A 25,048-nucleotide genomic window follows, 5' to 3' on the forward strand; every position below is an offset into this window, starting at 1 on the left:
CCTGTTCTGAGTCCTGATGTCCAGATGTCCTGATGTTCCGTGGTTCCGTTCCTAAAAGTCCTGATGTTCCATGTCCTGACATTCGAGATGTTCTGCGTTCCTGATATCCTGGTCCTGATGTCTTTGTCTTCGCCTCTGCAACCAGTTCCTAGATTCCCTGCGTCCACCTTTCCTGGCGTGCCACCATTGTGGTCCATGACCATCCCATGGGGGGGCTGTATAGGGCGCTTCATGATACAAGGCCTTCTTCTTGTCTGCAGCACAAGCCTCCAAGAGACTTCTGTTTTAATGCCCTGCTTCTGAGAATCCTGAGTCTTGAATCCTGAGTCTTGAATCCTGTCCCGGTCTTTGGAGTCCCTTGTGTCTGCTTCCGTCCATGCCTAAGACTCTGCCAGAACCTGCTCCGCTTCAGCGTGGTCCATGACCAGCCACAGACGACTGTGTAGAGCGCACCCTGGTACAGGCCTCTACTGAATCTTCGTCATGTTCCAGTCCCAAATTCCACTTCTTCGCCTGGCATCTGCTTCACGTTCAGTGTGGTCCGCGACCAGCCATGGGTGGTTGTGTAGGGCGCACTGCGATACAGTTCTCACCCAGTACTTTCGTCTGAATCCTGAATCCTTGTCCGAGTCTTCCGAGTCTGAGTCTCCTGAGTATCCAAGTCTTCGTATGAGTCTTCCTAGTTCCTGAGTTCCTGTCTTGTCCTGTTCCTGCCCTCAGCCTCCGTCTGGCCTCACGCACTCGTCATTCCCAAGCGGCGGGTCCAAAAGGGCTACCGAGCATTGCATTGCTGGGTCACACTGGTGCATGTAGGTCCAGTGGAGGGCTGATCCTTCCTTGTTACTGCTCTGAAGTTCTTTGCCTTGGTTCCAGTCCTGCTTTATTCTTGCTCCACCCGTGCTCGCATGCTCTCACCTCCCACGATGTGCCTTGGGGCTCCTCCCTGAGTCATGCCGTGATCCAGGGGCTCACGCTCTCCCATGAGCTAGCGACTGTGCCTCCATGCTCTCTACATCAGCCGTAGGCTGCCGTCGCAACATAAAATGATAAAGGGGATGGAATGCCTCCCCTATAAGGAAAGGTTAAAGAGGTTAGGGCTGTTGAGCATGGAGAAGAGATGGCTGAGGCGGGATATCATAGAGGTCTATAAAATTAATTTTAGATTTTTTTATTCCACTTTTTGCAGCACTGAGGGCTTACAATCTAACAGCTCGATACAGTAAAGTTCAGTTGAAGATTTCTCGTCTGTAACGAGCTCGCTGCGCACAATTCGGACGCGTAAGGCAAACCAGCGATACAGTCTCCAGTTTTGCGCATCCGTAGCGCTTCTTAAAACAGACGCGTAACCCTTCCCGCACCCGGCATGTAAATGAACGAATTAGCTGTATAATGAAGGAATTAGCTATTCCCCTCCGATACCGTAACGGGCACTCAGGTTCTCTCATTAGTAACGCACTGTTTTGCCGCGGCCGTAACGTGTTAGTTTACCGCCTCCCCCTAGTAGGAGTTAGGACTGTGAGTCTAGTAACAAATCCATCGACACCGCTTAAGATACTCAAAAACAATAAAACACAATTTAAAAAAAAAGCGATACAGAGATGATCGAGAAAATGTAATGATGTGGGACACATAAAACCTGTCAGAAGAAAAAAAAAAAATTTTTAAATACCTGTCGGAGGGCCGCGTGGGTCCAGGTGGTCGCGTGTTAAATCTAGGCCGCGGGCGGGTGGGCGCCTGTTCCAGGCGGCGGCGGCAGCGGCGGCGGGGGGACACGCGTTAGTTCGAGACGGCCGGCGGGCGGTCGCGTGTTAAATCTAGGCCGGGTCCGCACAGGCGCGCAAGGCGTGACGTCACGGCATGTGACTGCCTTGAGCGCCGAATCGCAGGGGTCGCACAGGCGCGCATTCATTCATCCAGGCGGAGGAGCCGGTGGCAAAAGCAGCCGGCTCCTCCGCCTGGATGAATGAATTCATTCACTGCCGGTGGGGGTTGCCTCTCTGGCAGCCCCCACCGGCAGTGAATGAATGAATGTGCGCCTGTGCGACCCCTGCGATTCGGCGCTCAAGGCAGTCACATGCCGTGACGTCACGCCTTGAGCTCCGGCAGCCCCCACCGGCAGTGAATGAATGCGCGCCTGTGCGGACCCGGCCTAGATTTAACACGCGACCACCCGCCGCCCGTCTCGAACTAACGCGTGTCCCCCTGCCGCCGCTGCCGCCGCCTGGAACAGGCACCCACCCGCCCGCGGCCTAGATTTAACACGCGACCACCCGGCTCCCGCCGCCGCCGGCCGCCTGGACCCACGCGGCCGTCTGAAACTAACGCGCGTCCACCCGCCCCCCCCCCCCCCCCCCCCCCCCGCCGCCTGGAACAGGCGCCCACCCGCCCGCGGCCTAGATTTAACACGCGACCACCGGCCCCCCGGATCCCGCCGGCCGCCTGGACCCACGCGGCCCTCCGACAGGTATTTAAAAATTTTGATTTTTACACTTCCTGGTGCCTGTCATTTCAAATGTCATTTGAAATGACAGGTACCAGCGCACCCAGGTTACTGTATAGGCGCTGTATTAAGTGCCTATACAGTAAAATGGGTTACGCGGGCATAACCCTTCCCTACCGCTTTAAAGCCGCGGCATGCATTTGCATGCGATTAGAGGAGAGTATCGGGGAGTTAGTGAAGAGAACTGTGCGCGCGGGGAGGAAGGGTGCGCCTGACACTACCTGACACTACCGCACTGTTTCTACCGCGGCCTTACTGGATCGACCTGTAAGTTTGTACCTGAGGTAAAGATGGGTAAAGTGACTTGCCCAAGGTCACAAGGAGCAATAGTAGGTCTTGACCCCTGGTCTCCTGGTTCATAGCCCACTGATCTAACCACTAGACTACAGTAATGTACTGTTTCACAAAATACAAAGACTAGGGAGCACTCCATGATGTTAGCAAGTAGTGTTGTGGACTAGCTAGACAGTGGACCCTTAGGCCGGCCTGCGGGAGACCTGGGGTAGTTGGACTATGGTCTCGGGACAGCAAGCCGGTAGGCAGACCAGGCTGATGTAGACAGTAAGCTTCACCCGGAAGCTGGTACTCCCCCAGGAGGAGCCCTTGGGAGCCCAGCCGCTTGGGACTCAGGAGGTTCACCCTGGAAGCCGGTGTCCCCCCGGGAGGAGCCCGTAGGAACCCGGCCGCTGGGACTTAGGTGATCTCTGGTCCGGATCTTGAGTTGGCTGGAGCTGAAGCGGATGAAGGAGGCCTGGCAGGAACTGCGGCGGGCCGAAGTCAGGCAGCGTGAAACCAGGCAGGAACTGCAGCGAGCTGAAGGCAGGCAGCGAGAAACCAGGCAGGAACTGCAGCGAGCTGAAGGCTGGCAGAGCGAAACCAGGCAGGAACTGTAGCAAGCTGAAGGCAGGCAGAGCGGGACCAGGCAGGAACCTGGACAGGTGCTGAAGCAGGCAAGAACTAAGAGGTTAGAAGTGCGAGCAAGTCACGTAGCAGACCAGGCAGGCAGGAGCGGTGTGCGAGGGAGTCACACACCGGGGCTCAGGGCAACTGGGCACCGCAAGGGACCCAGTTGCAAGGCGTCGTAGTGGGGTCCGCGGGGAGTTTAAGTAGGACTGAGCGTCTGACGTCAGGAGCGGGGGCAGAGTGCGCTCTGGCGGGAAACGGGCTATATTAGCGCCGTGACTGCGCGCGTGCGCACCTAAGGAGCCCAGGGTAATGGCGTCTCCCTCGCGGAGACGCTCACGGAGCTGGTTCAGGCATCGAGTGGCCCAGCTGGAACTTTGAGGTAAAGGCCGGGACGCGAGGGTCGCGGAGCGGACCGCAACAAGTAGCACATTTAAAACAGGTAATATTCTTTTTCACTCAACATACAATTAAAGTCTTGAATTCGTTTCCAGAGGATGTGGTTAAGGCAGTTACCGTAGCTGGGTTTAAAAAACTGGTATTAGTAGCACTGGAATTTATTTACTGTTTGAGTATTTGCCAGGTACTTGTATCCTGAATTGGCCACTGTTGGAAACAGGATGCTGGGCTTGATGAACCCAATATGGCAACTTCTTTGTTCTTATATTTGACTCCCTCACAGGCTTTTTGCTTTGAATCTACTTGACAAATATTTGACTTGTTTTTACCTTTATGGCAAGCTTCTTTTCAAATTCTCTTTTAGCCTGCTTCATTACTTATTTACACCTAACTTTCCAGTGCAAATGCTCTTCCCTATTTTCCTCATTTGGGTGTCATTTTTTGAATGATGCCCTTTTGGCATCTTTCTTCACCTCACTATTAAACAATTTTGGCAGTTGTTTGGGTTTTCTTTTACCTTTTATAATACATGGAATACATTTTGTCTGGGCCTCAAGGACAATAAATTAAACAATATCCATGCCTTCTTCATATTTCGAACCTTAGCATTGCTCCTTTCAGTTTTTTTCTAACAAATTTCCTCATTTTAACTTAGCCTCCACTTTTATAGCTAAATGCAATTGCAGTAGTTTTCCTTAGAATTCACCCTCCAGTGCTGTCATATTTTGTTTCTTTATGATCACTATTGCCAAGCAGATCCATCACCTTTATCTCATGCACCGGGTTCTGTGTTCCACTAAGCACTAGATCTAATATAGCTTCCCCTCTCATTGGTTCCGTGACCACCTGCTGCATGAAGCAGTCATTGACGGCATCCTTTGTAATTAGAGGGAGGAGAAGTCACAAAGCCTGCCTGCCTTCACTGCCACTGATCTGACTGCCAGGGAGGAGAGGAGGTGGCAAAAGCTGGCCTTTTAAACATAGTAATGGATTTTAACCAAGAGGTTGTCCTGTATTCTGGGGATGTAGCAATGACCACCCTATATACTAATTGAAAAACTCCAAACAATCAGGCCAATACAGTAAGGACGCGGTAGAAAGAGTACGGTAGTGCCGGGCGCACCCACGTTTGCCGCGCGCACAGTTCGGATCACATACCGCTCGATACAGTATTTAAATGGCATGCAAATGCAAGCCGCGTCCAAAGCGCGTCCAAGAAGCGTCCATGAAGCGCAATCCATTTTACTGTATAGAGCGCTATACAGCGCCTATACAGTAAAATGGGTGTGCTGGTACCTGTCATTTCAAATGTCATTTCAAATGACATTTGAAATGACAGGTACCAGGAAGTGGATGGTTCTCCTATGCTCGGGCATCGGGGATTGCCAGTCCTCTCTCCCCCCTCCCGAAGCAAGGCACAGGGCGAAAATCGACTCGACATGTTATTAAGAAAATAGAAATTGTAACTAAAGTAAACTTACTGCATGCTTCCAGCAGCCCCAGTCCTCTTTCCCCTCCTCCCAAGGCGCCCACCGCAGCTCCCCTGCCTCCCGGGGGCAGCCGGCGGAGAAAGCGGCTTCCAGCAGACCCGCCGGCGAAGGTGCATGAACGCACGTCCAATTTAGGCGCTCAAGGCACCTTCTCTGGCTTGAGCGCCCAAATCGGATGTACAGGCGGTGCGAGCTCATCATGCCAAAAAAATTGCACCGGCAGGCAACTGGAAGATTGCCAGAGTGGCGGAGCCAGGGCCGAGGGGAGGGGTTGTGCGCGGGAAGGGGCGGGGCGGCGGCTCCCCTACCTTTCCTGCATGTGGGGCAGCTCCGGCTCTCCTGCCTGCCTGCCTCCCTCCGTTCCGCCGCTCACTGCCTCCCCAGCGCCATCTTGCAGCTTGTGACATCACCCCTGACCCTTGAGCGCCCAAACGCCGGCGAAGGTGCATGAACGCACGTCCAATTTGGGTGCTCAAGCAGCGAAGGCACATGAGCGCACACCATGACCTGAGCGCCCGGATGGACCTCTGAGGTCACGGCGTTCGCTCATGCCCCGCGCACCCCCCCCCCCCCCCCCGCCCGGCCCCACCGCTCTGGCAATCTTCTAGTTGCCTGCCGGTGCAATTTTTTTGGCATGATGAGCTCGCACCGCCTGTACGTCCCATTTGGGCGCTCAAGCCAGCGAAGGTGCCTTGAGCACCCAAATTGGAAGTACAGGCGTGCGTTCATGCATCTTCGCCGGCGGGGGCTGCTGGAAGCCGCCTCGCGGAGAGCGCCCGATCCGCCCCGGGCTGCTGAAGCGGGAGAAGGAATGCTGAAAGAGAAAATGAAGGGACAACATGAGCCAAAGCGGAAGAAGGAATGCTGGAGGAGAGAGTGAAGGGTTGTAAGCCAAAGCGGGAGAAGGCATGCTGAAAGAGAAAGTGAAGGGACATTTGTGAGTCAATGTCCCTGTCCCTGTCAGCGCGGGCCCGTACAGGAGACCGGCACCCATGGACGCGGCCAGAGCAGGTGAGCGGGGGCTGGGGGAAAGTTTGCCCGTGAAATTTCATGGGCAAACTTTACTGCCTACCCTCTAATGCAGGGGTAAGGCTAGGTGGTAATTTAGCAGGTTAAAGACGCGGCTAAACTGCAGGTTAAAAAGGCGATAGTCGGGGCACACGTTACTGTATGGGAGGGAATAGCTAATCGGAGCGTTTACATATCATATACATGCCGCGGGCGGAAAGGGTTACCCGTTGATTTAAAGAAGCGGTAAGGATGGGTTAAAAGGGATAGTGAATCGTGGGTTGGACTTACGCGGCCAAATTGCGGGTACAAAGCGGGTTAGAAACGGGGTAATCATGGCCGCGCTTTACTGTCAGGTCGATCCAGTAAAGTGTGCTCCGTCGGAGCGCACTGTCACCCTGCTCTGGACGCGTGTTTTCCCTTACCCCTTATTCAGTAAGGGGAGGAAAACACGCGGCCCACCCGCGGCACCTAATAGCGCCCTCAACATGCAAATGCATGTTGATGGCCCTATTAGGTATTCCCTAGCGATCCAGTAAGTAAAATGTGCAGCCAAGCCGCACATTTTACTCTAAGAAATTAGCGCCGCCCAAAGGTCGGCGCTAATTTCTTCCGGCGCCAGGGAAGTGCACAGAAAAGCAGTAAAAACTGCTTTTCTGTGCACCCTCCGACTTAATATCATAGCGATATTAAGTCGGAGGTCCCCAAAAGTAAAAAAAAAGTAAAAAAAAAAATAAATAAATTTTGAATTCGGCCCGCGGCTGTCGGGCCGAAAACCGGACGCTCAATTTTGCCGGCGTCCGGTTTCCGAGCCCGTGGCTGTCAGCGGGCTCGAGAACCGACGCCGGCAAAATTGAGCGTCGGCTGTCAAACCCGCTGACAGCTGCCGCTCCAGGCCAAAAGGAGGCGCTAGGGACGCGCTAGTGTCCCTAGCGCCTCCTTTTCCCCGTTTGCACCGCGTCGCCTAATTTGCATGCTGGAGCATGCTGGATCGCTCACACCGGCGAGGGGCCGGTGCGCGCGCCGGGAGAGCGGGCGTTCGTCCGCTCTCCCGCGGACTTTACTGGATCGGGCTGTGTATCGGCCTGAAAGCTGCTTCCACCAATGATTTTCAAAAACTCAAAATCTCTCCCAGTAGGTGAATTATAAGAGAAGATAGTTGGTGTGGCGGTTGAGCAGATAAGTTCATTTCTTTTTTTAATAGATATAATAAAAAAAAAGAAATTATATATATATATACAGTTTTGCAGTGAATAAAAAATTTTGGGGAGGTTTTTGAGCCATGATTGAATTATCTTAAGCATGTCATTAAATAATGCATGCTGGATTCTGAGGTCTTTTCCTCCCTTTGAAATATAATTCAGCTATTGGGAGGGGTTTTTAGTTTATGAAAATCATTGGTGGAAGCAGCTTTGATTGGTGGAGTCACATTACCTTCCACTTGCCTACATTGCCATACACTTAGTATGCGAGACCAAATGCTCCCTGCAGCATGTTCAGTCCACTGTCACATTCATAGTTTACATATTCTGTGCACAGGGCTTTAAGCTTGGTACTCCACAGTTCATGCACACATTTCAGCTTCATCTGTCCTCAGACAGCCCACAAGCTCCTGCTTTTGGTTTCCCTTTGCTTTCCACCTGCATACTATCCTTCTTCCCCAACCTGCCTTCCTCCTGTTTGTCCCACTCCCTTTCTGCGCTTCTTCCCCTTCCCTCATCATTCCCTCTCCCTCACCTCTTCCCCTTCCTGCATCCTCTCTTCATGCCTTTCCCATTTATTCCTCTTTTCTCTCCTTTGCTCTTCTTCCTTCCCTTCTTCCTCCCTATTCCTTTCTCTCCCCCTGAGTTCCGTCCCTTTCCTCATCTTCCCTTTTGGTTGTTCCCTCCTTCCTTCACTGCTTTTCTCCTCTTTGGTTCCGTCCTTAGTCCTCTTCCCCGCTTCGCTCCTTCCCTTCCCCCTTTGCTCGCCGGAGCCTGCCTGGACCCCGTCATGCTCGGCTCACAGCGGATTGGCTGTCTGGACGGCCATTAGCAGAGGAGGAGGAGGAGGTGTTGTGCTTTCTGCTCGGGTTCTGCGACGTTGCCGTCGCGGGGCCAAGCCAGGAAGGAGTGGACCTCTCCCTCGGACCGAATGCTGCTGTTGCTAGCTGGCCCGGGAGCTCTTGGGAGCGCTGCCTGCCGTGGCTCTGCCGCCGAACTCCGGCGCTGCTGCTGCGCCCGATGAAGGCTTTTCAGTGCCCCCACGGACTGCCCGCGCTGGCCGCTGCGGATATGGCTGCTGCATTGTGCTGAGCCGGCAGCTGTCTCTCCTCAGGACATGGCGAGGGGGTCGGAAAAGAGCAAGCAGAAATGGAGCGCGGTGCACGCCTTCCTGCGCTGTAACATGAACCCGGAGACACAGCGCGTCGTGGTCTTTGTTATCCTGCTCTTCCTCATCCTGATTAACGTGGTGCTGATGTTTCTGCTGGCGTTTCAGTGAGGTAGCGGCCGTCGTGGATTCACAGAGACAAAAGCTCCTGCCGATCAGATCTGCACTGCCGGCTGGATTGTGCTTTCCCTGCCTTCTTTCATCACAGCCATATGGCTGAAATAAAAAAGCAGTTATTTATTGCATGTTTGACTTGTTATCTGGAGCCGCTCTGTAAAAATGCTTCCCTGCGACAAAAAACGTTGCTAATACCTGCGACTGCTGCCCCAGCATATAAGGCCTTGAAAGCTTCTGGGAGAAAAGGTCCCTAACAAAAATTGTTAAGTACTGTCCTCAGCCAGTACACCGGATAACATCTTTAATTGCACTCAGGAGACAAATGGGCCGCTGATAACAACTCTTAAGTGGCCTTCTAGATACATAGGCCTGATGATACCTGTAACTGGTCTCACAAAATGACAGCCCCCTCCCCCCTCCCCCCTCCAACTCTTCTTGTTCTTTTGGGAAAGGGGAGCCTAATAATGCCAATAACGGTACTAGTGCAACAGACAGACCTCAAAACACCTGTCACTGCTCTCCTGGGACAGATGGCACCTGTTAACAGCTGCCATTGCTCTCCTCGGAATTGATAATATATGTAACCATTCTGCCAAGATAAATGCTCCAACAATGCCTGTGCTCCTGGGACAGATGATCTTGATCATGCCTGCATTTGCTTCCCCATGAAAGACTGATTTGATAAAACCAATTATTTCTGTCCTGGGACAGATAACCCTAGTAACACCTCTGACTTATCTTCTGGGACGAAGAGCCCTGACAATGCCTGTAATTGCTGTACTGGGACAGACAGATCTGAGAACACCTCAAAGTGTTTTTCTTGGCCAGGTGGCCCTTATGTCTGTAACTGCTGTCTTGGAACAGATGACCATGAAAACACTTACAACTGCTCTCCTAGAGCAAGTGACCAAGACAACACCTGTAATTGCTGCACCCGAATAGATGAACCACCTGATAATGCCCGTAACTACTCTCTCAGGACAGCCAGACCTTATAATACCTGTAAGTGTTCTCCTGGGACAGATGGCCCAAACAACAACAGTAATTGCTCTTTGGATAGATGACTCTGAGTGTGCCTGTAACTATTCTCCTGGAACATATAGACCTGTTAATACCTGTAACTGTTGCTCCCAGATAGACAACCCTCATGGTACCTAGGACTGCTGTTCTGTAATAATGCCTGCAACTGTTTTCCTAGGGTAGACAAAGCTGATTGCACCTGCTTGTCTCTGACCAGTAGATCCCTGTTCGTGCTCTCTCTTGACAATCAGCAGTGATAGTAATAATGCTTGTAGTGGCTGTCCTGGCACAAGTGGCTCCAATAACGCCAATAATTTCTGCCCCATGATAGATAGCCATGAGAAAGCCTGTAATTGTCCTGGAATAGAGGGCCTGATAATACTTGTATCCAAATCTCCCAGGACGGACAGCCATGGAGATCTGTAACAACTCTCCTGTGGCAGCCTTAATAATTCCTTTAACTGTTCTACAGGCAGAGAGAGCCCTTAAATTGCCTGTAACTGGAATTGTATCCTAATAACGCAATTCCTCTCCCAGAATAGACAGCCATTATAACTCCTGAAAACATTGTCCAAGGACAAATATATATGCTTAGGCTTGTAACTGTGTTCCCAGAAGGGTCAGGTTGATGACACCTGTAAGCTGCTATCCTGGGACAGATGAGCGTGATAAGACCTGTAACTGGCTTCTCCAGAAAGAGACAGCCCTGACGTGTGTAGCTGCTGTTTCTGGACAGAAGACTTGACTAATGCCTTTAGCCGCTGTCCCATGGATAGTCGGCCATTATAAGTCTTGTAATTGTCCTGGGCACTGAGCTCTGACTGTCCTAGAACAGCTGAGACTGATAAAACTGTATCCCTTCTCCCAGGACAGATGGGCCCAATAATGCATGTGACTGCTCTTTCAAGATGAAATGTTTTGAAAGACTTCTGATATCCTTTTCAGAAGCAGGCGCTTTTAACACCTGCGACTGCTTTTCTGTGATGTCTGTTAACGCCTGTAATGCTCTCCTAGGGCAGATGCCCCAGAAAATACCTGTAACTGCTGTCCTGGAACAGAAAGCCCTGGTAATGTCTATAACTGCTCTGCTAGGACAGTTAGCTCGATAATGTCTGTAAACTGATTTCCTGGGACAGATCCATTTAATTTTTAATTTGATTTTTCTTTTTATATTCCACCATTCAGACACTTAAAGCAGATTACATTCAGGGTACTGTGTCTGCCCTTCCAGGATAGATGAGCCTAAAATATGCATGTATCTCCTCTCCTGAGAGAGGTGCCCTGATCAGGCATGATTAATGCCTGTAACTGCTGCCCCAGGACAGATAGCTCCGATAACATTTTGCAGCAGAATACCACCCTAATAATATGGATAGGTGTCTCTCTGGTTATTCCTGTTATGTTACTGCTCTCCCAAGAAATACAATCCTGCTTATGCTTGTATCTGCTTTCCATTGGGTTAGATGGCCACTAGGATGGATGGGCCAGATAATACCTTTAACTGTTTTCCTAGGACAGCTGGTCCTGCTAATGGTCTGCGACTGTTCTTCCAGGCCAGATTACTCTGATGACATCTCTGCCTACTGCTCCAAGATAGACAGTTTTGATAATGCTCAAAATTGCTCCTTCTGGACAGATAACAGCTGTAATGGCTGCCCTGTGACATAATAGCCCAACAAGGCCTGTGACTCTCTTCTAGAACAGATGGGCCTGAAAAGTTTCCTGTATTATATATATTTATATATGTAGAAAAAATATGTACAGTATATAGGCAGCACAATCAGTGGAATCAGTGGCCAGGACTCCTGTGAATTCAGGCTGATAGGTGGGAGAGACTATGTGCATGGATCAGGCAAGGAAAATGGCAGTCCCTATCTGGCTACACTTTTCAACACTTGCCACTGTGATGTGACTAGTGACATCATGCTGAGACCTGAGGGTGGCATTCATACTATTTGATTCTTGCATGACAAGAAGCAACCAGGAAGTCATGTCTGCTTTTAATCTCTCAGCAACTTTGTGTAAAATGTGTCCATCCAAACTGGAGCAAGCTCTGTTAAAAACAGAGCCATTTTCTGTCTTATTCATTCTGTCCCTGAAAAGGGTGTTGCATTTCTGGCAGTGAAAACTTTCAGAGTCAGAAGGGTACAACCTGAGACTGCCTGCTGTCTGGAGGTGTCTCCTCAAGACTGCTCTGAGACAGCGTAATGCATAGATGAGGCTGCTGAGATTCTTTTAGTACCCCAGGGACATCTGTCTGAGACTGCAGTGTGCCTACAATGTGCCGCTCTTAGGCTGTACAGTGTCGGATATTTTTGTTCTGTTCTTTCCATTCAGGTCTTTGTAAGGTTTGATGCTGTTCACAACTCCATAATGTGATTCTTCTGTGTATTCCCACAAAAGTGATGCCAAATCTTTTGCCTTCAGATTCATAATGAAAGGGGCTTGTATATGCTGGTGTGTTTCTTATCTCAGGGCATGAAATTAATTCTGCAGTGTTTTCACAGGAAGCCCAATACTGTACTCCTAACAGTGCATGTGGCCCCGTACAATGCGGGGTCTGCCCTGATCAAGTATCCAGCCCTGACAGTGTATGTTGCGCCGCACAAAGTGTTATCCAGCTCAATACAAGATGTTATCCAGCCCTGACAGTGTATGTCGTTCTGTATAAATTGGCATCTACCCCTGACAGTGTATTCAGCTATGTACAAGGTATTGTCCAGCCCTAACAGTGTATTACAACACCAGATGTTATTCAACCCAGTTCCGAGAGTGTATAGAGCAATGTATAAGACGTTATGCACCCCTGCCAGCATATGCGACACTCCACAAGGTATTATCCAGCCCTGACGGAGTATGTGGTGCTATACAAGGTGTTATCCAGCTCTGGTAGGGACCTACATTTTTGGTTTTTATTGTTTTGGGATTTTTTTTTTTCATTTTTCCCAGGAATTTTATCAGGGATTATTATGACAAGAACAGAAACAGGAAAAAAAAATGAAAAAGTGACTCATTATTTTTCCTAGCAAATATCAGAGTTTATTTTGGTGGACAGAAATTAGGACAGTAAAACAATGCTAAGCAGATTCTGCTCCCTACCCACTCAGCATCCATTTCCTAGCATGTCCTCCTTTCTCTGCCCTCCACAAGCCTCTCCCCCCCGCGCACACACACACACCTACAATAGCATTCATCCTTATGGACGGTGGCTCCAGGTTCCTCCACTCTTCTTCGGGCGCATGCTTGCCAGGGCTCCTGCACTCTGCAGCAATGGACTTCTGCTTTTGGGCAGGGCCAGAAAGCCCGCCGGGAAGTGGTTCTGAGGGGAGAGGAGCCCTGCATCAAAAACTGCAGCGGTGGCACCAGATAGCAGGCACTTTGGCTGGTTGGGGAGAGGGAGTCGGGACTTGAAACGCCACATCAGAGAGCCTGGAGGATAAGTGCTTTCAATGGGAGGGGAGGGACTTGAAATTCAGCATCCGCAGCTCTGTAGCTGTTCTTTAAACCAGCGGTTCTCAACTAGTGTGTCGCCAAGCACCGGCTGCTGTGTCGCGTGCTCCCGGTCTCTCCCGCTGCTCTTTCTTCCCTGCTGCCGTTGCCGCCGGGCTATCAACACGTTCAAGCCCAGTGGGAACGGCAGCAGTGCTAAAAAAAGCTGTGGCACTTGTGGCTGGGCCTTTCTTCTTCCCGCGCCTGCCCCCCCGTGACCCGGAACAGGAAGTGATACGCGGTGCGCGGGAAGGAGAAAGAGCAGTGCCGCGTGATAAAGTTGCAGTGGCGGCTGCAGCATCGGCCCCCGAGCAATTGAAGCAGACGGTAATCGGGAAAGGAGAGAGCAGCAGGAGCCTCCCGCGGCCGATGGGATTCTTTGGCTTGCGGGGGCTGGAGGAGGAGGCTGCTGCAGCTACCATTTGTGCTCGGGGAGGGGCGGGGAAGAGGAAGTGAGTGAGAGAAAGAAGCAGCCAGCCTGCATGTGATTGAGAGCATGTGTGTGAGTGAGAGAAACTGGTCAGAGAGCTGATGTGTGTGTATATGTGAGAGACAATGAAAGTGACTGCTCAAGGAGATGACTGATGTGTATGTGAGAGTGTGAGATATTAGTCAGGGAGGTGACTGATGTGTGTGTGTGTGAGAGAGAGAAAAAGCATTGAAGTGAGAAATCTGGGTATGTGAGAAAGCATGGGCATAAGAAGCCTGCTGTTTGGCGGGGGGGGGGGGGGGGGGGGGGGGTGGATGTGTGTGAAAGAAAACATGGGAGTGAGAAGCCTGATTATGTGAGAGAGAGAGCATGGGAGTGGGAAGCCTGTGTGTGTGTGTGTGCATGCTTGAGAGCGAGAGACTGGTTGGTAAGGTGACGGTGTGTATGAGAGAAAGAGACTGGTGTGTGTGAATATGAGAGAGAGAATGTGATTCAGGGAATGAGAAGCCTGTGCAGTGGAGAGTGAGCATGGAAATGAGAGAGAGACTGGTGTGTGTGTGTATGTATGTGTGTGTAACAGAGAGAAAGTGATTATGGGAATGAGAAGCCTGTGCATGTGAAGAGAGTGAGCATGGGAGTGAGAAACCTGGGTGTGTGTGAGACACAGCATGTGAGGGAGAAGCCTGTATATGTAAGACAGAACATGGAAGTGGGAAGCCTGTGTGTGTATGCATGAGAGAGATCAGGTGACTGGTGTGTGTGTGTGTGAGAAAGAAAGTGATTATGGGAATGAGAAACCTGTGCATGTGAAGAGTGAGCATGGGAGTGAGAAACCTGGGTGTGTGTGAGACACAGCATGGGAGTGAGAAGCCTGTATATCTGAAAGAACATGGGAGTGGGAAGCCTATGTGTGTGTATGCATGAGAGAGATCAGGTGACTTGTGTGTGTATGTGAGAGAGAAAGAAAGTGATTATGGGAATGAGAAGCCTGTGCTTGTGGAGAGAACAAGCATGGGAGTGAGAGACTGGTGAGTGTGTGTGTGTGTGAGAGAGACAGAGAAAGTGATTATGAGAGTGAGAAGCCCATATATGTAAGTAGAACACGGGAGTGGGAAGCCTGTGTGTGTGTGTATGGCATGAGAGAAACTGTTCAGGAAGGTGACTGGTGTGTGTGTCAAAGACTGGGAGATGATTGGTGTGTGAGAGACAGAAACTGGTCATGGGGGCATGACTGGTATGGTGTGTGTGTGTGAGAGACATGGGCATTAAGGAAGAGGACCATGAGTATAGAGCTTAGCCACTACTGCTGCTTCTGCTGTGTGCTACGGCCTGCATGGAAGAGGAGTAGGAGAGCTGCTGGAGGGGGTAAGTAAAGGTGGCTTTTTAAGTTTATTTTTCTTGATTGACTGCCATTTTAATTATTTAATATTATGTGATGTGTCTGCTTTTTTTGAAATATTTTATTGGTGTTTGGAGAATTTTTAATAGTTTTTATGAGTTTTTAATTGTTGGATGTTATTCTGTTCATAGCTATTTAGAAACATTTATTTTGCTTATTAGTATAGTTTTACAATTATTTCTGTGTGGGGATCTATAGCTGCTTGCTAGTTCTGTTTTCTTAATAAGAGGTGTATTGGTTTTTAGGGCCTGATTTAATATTTATAGTGTTGCCTTTTCATAGATAGGGTTGCTCCTGTTTGAGTGTATTCCATAATACAGGTGTAACTGTGTGCGGATTAGTTTATGTGCATTACTACAGATCCTGGGAGTATGTTAGGTCGGTTCTGTGTCTGTTACCGAGATGAAATATTTTACTAGCATGTAAGAGTTTTATCAGTCTTATTTGTTGTGTTTTCTCAAGAGGACATGCATTGGTGGTAAACTGCTGTCTTTTCATAAGTAGGGCTATTGAGCCTGGAAGGAGAAGGAGTTTGAGTTGCTGTTACTGAGATGACACCAGAATCAGAATATCTTTTTTGTAGGGTGAGTTGTATGGGGAATGTCATAATTCTGCTTTACATCCATTATTGTGGGTCAGGGGGGTTCCCGTGGATGCAAACTGTGCTTTTACATCTAGCCCCGTGACGATCATGGGTCAGTGTGTCTCGCATGTGAGAACCATCTGTCAGGTGTGTCCCGACAGAAAAAAGGTTGAGAACCACTGCTTTAAACAACCTAAAATTAGGGTGAAAATCAGTTTAAACTGAAAATGAAGGACCCTATGTATATGGCACCATATAAAGTGTTATCCAGTCGTGTACAACATATGCAGCACTGTACAAGCTGTGATAGTTGGATATCACTTTGAGAGTAACTATGAATAGATTGTTTGCTGCATTCATTTTATTGACCTTATATTTTTATTTATTTATTTTTATATTATATTATAAACATCTTGTAAAAGCTAGATGGCAGGCTTGATCTGATGGGCCAGTGGCAGTGCTGTGGCACTGTACAGGAGACTTGGGTTCAGTTCTCATCAAGATAAATTGCAGAAGGACCTTGTGAGACTGGAAGGTTGGGCATCCAAATGGCAGATGAAATTTAATGTGGATAAGTGCAAGGTGATGTATATAGGGAAAAATAATCCTTGCTGTAGTTACACAATGTTAGGTTCCATATTAGGAGCTACCGCCCAGGAAAGAGATCTAGGTGTCATAGTGGATAATACATTGAAATCGTCGGCTCAGTGTGCTGCGGCAGTCAAAAAAACAAACAGAACATAAGGAATTATTTGGAAGGGAACGTCATAATGCCTCTGTATCTCTCCCTGGTGAGAAGGCATCTTAAGTACTGTGTACAGTTCTGGTCACCGCATCTCAAAAAATATATAGTTGCACTGGAAAAGATACAGAGAAGGGCAACCAAAATGATAAAGTGGATGGAATGGCTCCCCTATGAGAAAAGGCTAAAGAGCTTAGGACTGTTCAGCTTGGAGAAGAGACTTCTGAGGTGGGATATGATAGAGGTCTTTAAAATCATGAGAGGTCTTGAACGAGTAGATGTGAATTGGTTATTTACACTTTCAGATAATAGAAGGACTAGGGGGCACTCCATGAAGTTAGCAAGTACCGCATTTAAAACTAATCGGAGAAAATTCTTTTTCACTCAATGCATAATTAAGCTCTGGAATTTGTTGCCAGAGGATGTGGTTAGTGCAGTTAATGTAGCTGGGTTTAAAAAAGGTTTGGATAAGTTCTTGGAGAAGTCCATTACTTGCTATTAATCAAGTTGATTTAGGGAATTGCCTTTGCTGCTATGGCATCAGTAGAATGGGATCTTCTCAGTGTTTGGATACTTACCAAGTACTTGTGACTTGGATTGGCCACTGTTAGAAACAGGATGCTGGGCTTGATGGACCCTTGGTCTGACCCAGTATGTCTATTTCTTATGTTCTTAAGACCGCGTTCACAGCCCCAAGGAGTGGCAGTGAGAGACGGTCCCAGTTCTGCTGCAACAGTGACACTTACTGGTCAGTGCAAGTGTGCACACATGCCTGTTTCCTGGCAGGAATCTGTCAGCAGCAGCTGGATTAGACAGAGCGAATGGGGTCTGGGGAGGTTGGGGGGAGAGAGTAAAAAGTGAAGCTGCTGGTGAAGGCTTGAAGTGCTGTTCCTGTTTGAGCAGGTTCTAACTGGGCTGGAAAGCCACATGAGCAGGAGAAAAAATGCTGGGCAGAAAACTAAAGCTAAGATGGGCCCCTCAAGATCACACCCGATAAATTTCAGGAAATTTGTTTTGACCTTTATCATTATGCAAAGTCTTCAAGATAAAAGCCTCAGCTACTCTGAAGAGGTTAATACCTGCTTTGATCTCCACCAGGGATTTGAAGGCTTATTCTTTTGTTGTATTTTTAGCCCGATTGGGCAGGTGTGGGGGAGAAACACACAGGGCATGAGGACAAAATATAGTTACTGCTCCAGATCACAACTTATGGTGATGAAAAAGCAGAAATGCCATGAAAGGAAAGAAATTCCTTTATTAATCACATGAAGAAAAGAGCAGGAACTAGGGGAAAAGCCACAGCCTCAAAACCAAGAATTTCAACAATAAACATTAACCTCACTGAATGTCACTAAAGATGAAAATCAGTACCTGAAGCCTATACGGACCGCCACCCAGCACTCCCCAACATGTAAGTATGTACAGCCCTAAAATTTTGGCTTCTGTTAATTTTGGGGATTTTTTTGTTTTTTATTTGCTTTGTTTAATTTTTTTTTTTTTTTAGCTCATTTTGTTTGTCAAACCAAAAAAAAAAAAAACATTAAACAAGAAAAAAACCCCACAATACACAAAAAAACAAAACCAACTGCTTTAAAAAAAAAAAAAAAAAAAGCAAAACCCTCCAATGACCCTGGCTGGCCATATGGATCAAAAAATTGCTTCAAGCTCCAGCACCGAGGCCTAGCCTTCAAGCTCCAGCACCGAGGCCTAGCCAAGCCTGTTCGGAGTTGGCTGGCACTAGGTCCTTGTCAAGTACCAAGGCAGGGGAGATCCCACCCAGGTCTCCTCTTACCCATTTCCTGGATCCAGAGGTGAAACGGGAAGGAGCAATGCCCAGCCATTTCTACCTGAATTCTGGCGTTTTAAAAATGGTGCTGTCTGCCCGGGGACGGCACTAAAGTGATGTCCCTTCAAGGCCTTCTTCTGGTGCAGCCAGTCCATGGAAGAAGGCCTCCGTATGTCAGAAGGTGACATCGCTTTGGCATCATCCCCAGGCAGACGGCACCATTTTTAAAGTGCCGGGACTCGGGTGGGAACCACAGGGCATCACTCCTGCTCATTTTGCCGCTGGATGAAAAGAGTAAGGGGGACAGGATGGGAGCTCACCGGACCCAGCATGCTCCGGGCAGGTCCTAGGGCTAGGACTCGGCACCAAGGCTGGTAATTTCTCCAGTATTGTTTGCACTGCAAAGCCCGCTTTGCGGAAATCCACCTGTGAAGAATGCTGCAAGGCTGGCACCAAAAGCTAAGCTAGAAAACAGGAAAGCCCAAAGGCTCTGAAATTCCTGGAAGAGCTTTCTCTGTTTTCAGACAGCAGATCTATGAAGCTGTAAACTAAAATTCATGTATTTATTATCCTGTTTCCTTCTATATGCTTGTGACTGAATCTATCCTCTAGCTAGACAGGACTGTGCCATAGCTCTGACTTTTGGAAATCCAGCAGAAAGGCTGCAGCAGCAAATTTGCAGAAAATGGCTTTAAAATAGTGCAGGACCTGCAGGGGCAAGGACAGACTGGACCAACAATGTAGATACTCAAGAAAATCACCACTGGTATCAGCAACTTCTACCATCCCGTTCCCACTTACTCACCACCCTCCTATGCACAATGGCTTCTTTTGACACTCTTTCTCACGGTCCTGACTCCGCCACTCTCTGAGACACCCACTCCCCCACCAACTCCATCTCTCCTTCTATGTGCTCCTTCAGGCGTCTGCTGTGATGTATCCAGGATGCTCATAGTTGCAGAATAGTGACTGCCTAGTGGCTGTTTTTGGATACTCGTACCTGCTGTCCAGTGACTCCCTGTCTGCTCTGGTGTTTGTGGTAGGGTGACTGCATGCCGTACATTCTGGGAATATAACGCACTCTCTGGCTCTTTCCAGCTGATCAGTGATGGAAGTGTGGTGTATGCAGAGGCCTTGTGGGACCATGTCACCATGGATGACCAGGAACTGGGCTTCAAAGTCGGCAGTGTCATTGAAGTGATGGATGCCACCAACAAGGAGTGGTGGTGGGGCCGCATCTTGGAGAATGAAGGCTGGTTTCCGGCCAGCTTCGTAAGGGTAAGGAGAATGTGGATGGAAGGGATGGAAGGTGGTGATGTCAGGGGTGGGGGGTGGGCCTGCTGCCAGGGTGGAAATGAGAGAAGGGATGATGCCAGGGGGTGGGAAAAAGGGAAGGGAAGGTGGTGAAACCAAGGGGTGGGAGGGAAGGGCAGGGATGGTGGTAATGCCAGATAGGATGGAGGGGAGGCAATATGGTGATGCCAGGAGGATGAGTTAGTGGATGGAAGTGGTGTTGCCTGGAGGTGGGAGGAGGGATGGAAAGTCCTGATGCCAGGGAGTGGGGGAAAAGGAAGGGAAGGTGATGATGCCAGGGAGAGGCAGCGGAGGGGAGGTGATAATGCCAGGCAGTGGGTGGGGGGAGGGAAGGTGATGGTGTGCTGCGACAAGGTTCACAGCCCTGCAGAAGTGAAAACAATTCCTTCCCACCCCAAACCTGGCAATCAGCTCAGAAACCCTGGATCAGAGTCTAACCACTTCTTCATGTCAATATAAATCCTGCACCTCCAGTTCTGTAACTCTGTGCATCCACTGAAATTCCCCCAAACAATGGAGCTTGAATGTTTCCCTTACAGCTCATCATACTAAAAGATATTTTTAAATTCTGGTGTCACCTCACAGTAACAGCAGCACAACACCTTTCACTGTCAGACACATTGTGAACTAACACAAAACCCTGCAAAAAAGACACTCAAAATCTATACTGCAATCCCATCATAACATAACAGTAATAACACCAAGGACTCAAACAACAATAACTCTACCTGTGAATAAGCAAGGGTAAATATTACACTGAGTCCTAGAATACCAATACACCATCTACTGAGGAAACAAAACAAACCCGATTGTTATAGATCCCTATACAGACACTACATGCTAGCAGAATCTCTCATCATGGTCACACACACAGAGCTGAAACAGACCCTCACCAAATACAGAATACAAAATAAAGGAGCACAAATTAGAAAAAACTGAAATGGAAACCCCAAGAAACCAGACTCTGTGTATTAATAATGGAAAAACAGAACCACCATTCCTCATAAAACAATAAAATCAAGAAACATAAAGCATTAGTTATAATAGTAAAACCATACTAATAAAAGAATATTTTAAAGCTACTGATAAATAGAATTTCTATTAATTAAAATCATATACATTTTTTTACAATTTCCCAAACACCAATAAAATATTTCAAAACAGCACATATATCAAATAACACCCAATAATTAAAACTAATAAGGATTTTAAAAAGCCCCTGCTGTCCATGCATGGAAGTTCTTGATTTCCAGTCACCCTGATATTGTCGAGGATTAGGAGGTTATCCTCTCTCTCTCACACATACTCACATGTCCATTCTCTCTCACACATACACTGTCACATATATACCCATTCATGCTCTTATACCCACCATAACCTCTCGCTCTCACAGACACTGACACACTCTCAGGCTCTAAGACACTCTCTCCCCCACCACAGCCCCCCCCCCCACCACACACTCTTATTCCCCTGGATTTTTTCATACACACTCATGCTCTCACTCTCACTGGCTCCCTCACATACACACAAACACACACACCCAGGCAAGCTCCCAATCATTCTCACACAAACACACACACACACAGGTAAGCTCCCAGTCATTCTCACACCACTCCCTCCCCATCCTCCAGGCATGCACATATTCATTCTCACACACACAGACCCCCAGGCAGGCACCAATTCACACAGATGCATCACACACAGGCAGGCACCTATTCTCACACATACAAACCCCAGGAAGACACCCATTCATTCTCATTCACAGACACACCCTCAGGCAGGCACCCATGCATTCACACACATATACCCCCAGGCAGACTCCCATTCAGACACATGTACACACTAAAGGCATACCTCCTCTCTTTCTTTTGCCAGCAACCTCAGAGCCTCTCTCATTCCTCTGCTGCCACTGTCACTGCTGCTGCGTGGCTATTGGGGAGGCACTGATTGCTGCTACTGGCACTGAAGCCCATTCTGCTGCCTCTTCTCTGCAGGCCCCATGGGCTTCCACTTCCTCCATGCTGATCTCCTACATTGTGAGATCCACATAGAGAAAGTGCTACTCTTGCACATTCCCAAAGATTACATGTGCCAATCAGTAAAAAAGTAATTTTTTTTTTTTACTTCGCTGTCTGATCTTAGTTTTCTAATCGGTTGGTCACAGGATTTTTTTTCCACCTTTCTTTTCTTATTTTTTTTGCCAATTCCTTTTATATTTCTTTTTTTCTATTTCTTTTCTCTTCATCTGTCTTCTTCGCTCAAAATCACAGTCAGGTTCTCATTCTCACATGCTTTCTCTCTCTCACACACACACACAAGCTCTCACTGGCACATGCTCTCTTTCATACAATCATTCATACAACGCAGTCTCTCACTGGCACATGCTGTCTGAGTCTCACACACATGCTGTCTTGTTCAAGCACAGGCTCTCACGGTCACATGCTGTCTCTCATACAATCATTCATACACACAGTCTCTCACTGGCACATGCTGTCTGACCCTCACACACACAGACTCTCTCTCACTCCCACATGCTGTCTTGCTCAAGCACAGGCTCTCACTGTCACATGCTGTCTCTCATACAATCATTCATACACACAGTCTCTCACTGGCACATGCTGTCTAACTCTCACTCACACAGACTCTCTCTCACTCCCACATGCTATCTTGCTCAAGCACAGGCTCTCACTGTCACATGCTGTCTCTCTCTGACATACACAGAGGCTCTCACATGCTGTCTCTGCAAACATTCAGGTCCTCACTCTCACACACAATCTCTCAACTCATCTCATACACGCACACACACCCCCTCTACGGGCCCTCAGCCTCTCTCTCACCTCTGGGCCTCCTCTTCACGGGTCGCCGCAGGATGGGCTCTACAGCAGCTCTGATCTTCTCGGGCCGCCCGCAATGTGGGATTCGCGGCGGCCGGTAAGCGCTGCTCCTCTTCTGCATGTGGCTGATGCTCCTCCTCCTTCCGGCATGCGGCTGATGCTCCTCCTCCTTCCTGCCCGTGCGGTTCCAGCAACATTTTTCTTCCGGGGTCGCGGGGGCAGGAAGGAGGAAGAGTATTTGCAGGCTTAGAGCGACCTTTTTTTTCAGGCCGTGGTGACGTGAGGTCCACCACGGCCCCATATCAAATCTCTCGTTTGTAGCTAAGATCATGGAGAAAATCGTAAATAAGCAACTTTCAAATTACCTAGAAGACCATAATATTCTACACCCGTCACAATACGGTTTCCGAAAAGAACACAATTCCGAAACCCTCCTCATCTCACTCCTTGATCAAATATACATTGGCTTTGATAAAGGACAATCGTTCCTCCTAGCCCTTCTCGACATCTCTGCAGCTTTCGATACTCTAAATCATAATACCCTTCTAAACCGGCTATCAGACATAGGAATTGCAGGATCAGCTCTTAGATGGTTCGACTCCTTCCTTAGCAATAGAGGCTATAAGGTTAAAATCAATAACAAGGAATCCTCTCACACTAACACCCCATTCGGAGTCCCCCAGGGCTCCTCCTTATCGTCCATCCTGTTTAACATCTACATACTCCCTCTCTGCCATTTACTCTCAAATCTAAAACTTAAGTTCTATATATACGCAGACGATGTTCAAATTTTAATCCCCATATCCAATTCACTGGACTCAACACTCAAGTTATGGAACTCTCACCTGCAAACGATCAACCATCACCTTTCAAGCCTCAACCTGGTGCTCAACACTTCCAAGACAGAACTATTGCTAATCACCCCAGAAGGCAGTCCCTTCCATCACCAACTGCACTCTAACATACAAATATCCCACGCTAGAGATCTTGGAGTCATAATTGATAGTCACTTGAACCTAAAGCAATTTATAAAACACACTACAAAGGAGTGCTTCTACAAGCTACAAGTACTCAAAAAACTCAAACCGCTCCTATTCCATTACGATTTCAGATCTGTTCTCCAAGCCATTCTGTTCTCCAAGATCAACTACTGCAATTCCATCTTGCAAGGTCTCCCGGCTTCTACTAAAAAACCCCTCCAGTTGCTCCAAAATGCAGCGGTGAGAATTTTGACGAATACCAATCGGAGAGCGCATATCTCTCCCATTCTAAAAGATCTTCACTGGCTCCCAGTAAACTTCAGGATTCTCCATAAATCACTCACAATTATCCACAAAAATATTCACCATCAGACCCCTCTTATTCTGCTACACCCTCTCAAATTGCACTCGACGGCCAGACCCTTAAGGGATGCCTACAAGGGATCCTTACATGTTCCTCCAATCAAAATTGTACACCACTCAAACATCAGAGACAGGACATTCTCTATCACAGGTCCCTCCATCTGGAACGCCATGCCTCCAGACCTCAGGCAGGAAACTTGTCTACTAACTTTTAAAAAGAAACTAAAGACATGGCTGTTCTGCCGAGCCTTCCCCGCCACTAGCCCAACAGCCTGACTTAGAATTGTTCCATCACTTATGTAAATAAACAAACGCTAAATCACGCTTACAAGTTATCATGCGTTCGGCTCCTTGCCTCCTTCCCATACTCTATTGTATATTGTACTTTATCTTCGTTCTCCCTCTCTTTTTTCCTACTCCCAGTTAAGGCATCCTTGTTATAATGTAACTTTATGCTCCTTTTAAATTGTCTCTTGTTGATTGGTTGGTTATAGTTACTGCTTAGTTCGATGTAAACCGAGTTGATTTGATTTGTATCAAGAAAGTCGGTATATAAAAGCCTTTAATAAATAATAATAAATAAGTTCTGCTAAGGTCTCAGGCATCTCACTAGTCACCAGTTCATCTTTCAAGTGAGAATTCAGGCCTTCAAAAAATAGTGTTTTCAAACACCTAGGGTCCCAATGTAACTCAGAGGCCAACGTCTTGAATTGAATGGCGAAGTCTGGAAAAGGTTTGTTACCTTGTTTTAGATGAACCAAGGCTGATCGTGCTGTCGAGTACCGGGCAGGGTCATCAAATACTGACTTGAATAGTTCAAGAAACCCGGCAAGATCCTCCAGGATAGGGTCATTGCGCTCCCACAGCGGTGAGGCCCAAGCTAGAGCTCTTCCATCCAGATACGAAAGGATATAGGTGGTCTTGGCATACGCTGTAGGGAAATGGATAGGTTGAAGAGAAAAGTGCATGCAACATTGATTAATAAATCCTCTACATTTCCAAACTTCACCCGCAAAGCGTGTTGGAGCAGAAAGAGGCACTGTAGTCTTGACCATCACTTCTGGCGGTGTAACTTCTTTACCTGCGGCAGCCAGTGTATTCATCTGAGCATGCAACTGATTAAAGGCAACAGTCAAGTTGTCCAACGAATTCTGTTGTTCGGAGATTTGCTGGGCCAGGCCAAATCCATGGAGTTAGCAATGTGTTATGGTTGTGAGGTGTTGGAGTGGATTCTTGGGTACTGCAGTGATGCCCTCTGCCATGGGGAGGAGCCCCGTGAGGAACTGCAGTACCAGGCTAGATTCTTTGCACGCAACACAGA

At 48.3% G+C, this 25,048-nt stretch overlaps 1 protein-coding gene across 3 annotated transcripts in view; it reads left to right on the forward strand.

Annotated features, from left to right (window-relative positions):
• LOC115098785 (rho guanine nucleotide exchange factor 4-like) overlaps window positions 1-25,048 on the forward strand; it is a 180,170-nt gene that overhangs the window by 70,668 nt on the left and 84,454 nt on the right. For 2 of the 3 annotated variants that reach the window (XM_029615723.1, XM_029615725.1), the window contains exon 3: window positions 19,335-19,514. In XM_029615723.1, the coding sequence (XP_029471583.1) occupies window positions 19,335-19,514 (180 nt within the window). Of the gene's footprint in view, window positions 1-8,215; window positions 9,790-19,334; window positions 19,515-25,048 lie in introns of those variants that run through there. The other variant, XM_029615724.1, reaches the window with a different exon arrangement.

Source organism: Rhinatrema bivittatum, chromosome 9 (assembly GCF_901001135.1).
Source record: "Rhinatrema bivittatum chromosome 9, aRhiBiv1.1, whole genome shotgun sequence".
NCBI lineage: Eukaryota > Metazoa > Chordata > Amphibia > Gymnophiona > Rhinatrematidae > Rhinatrema > Rhinatrema bivittatum.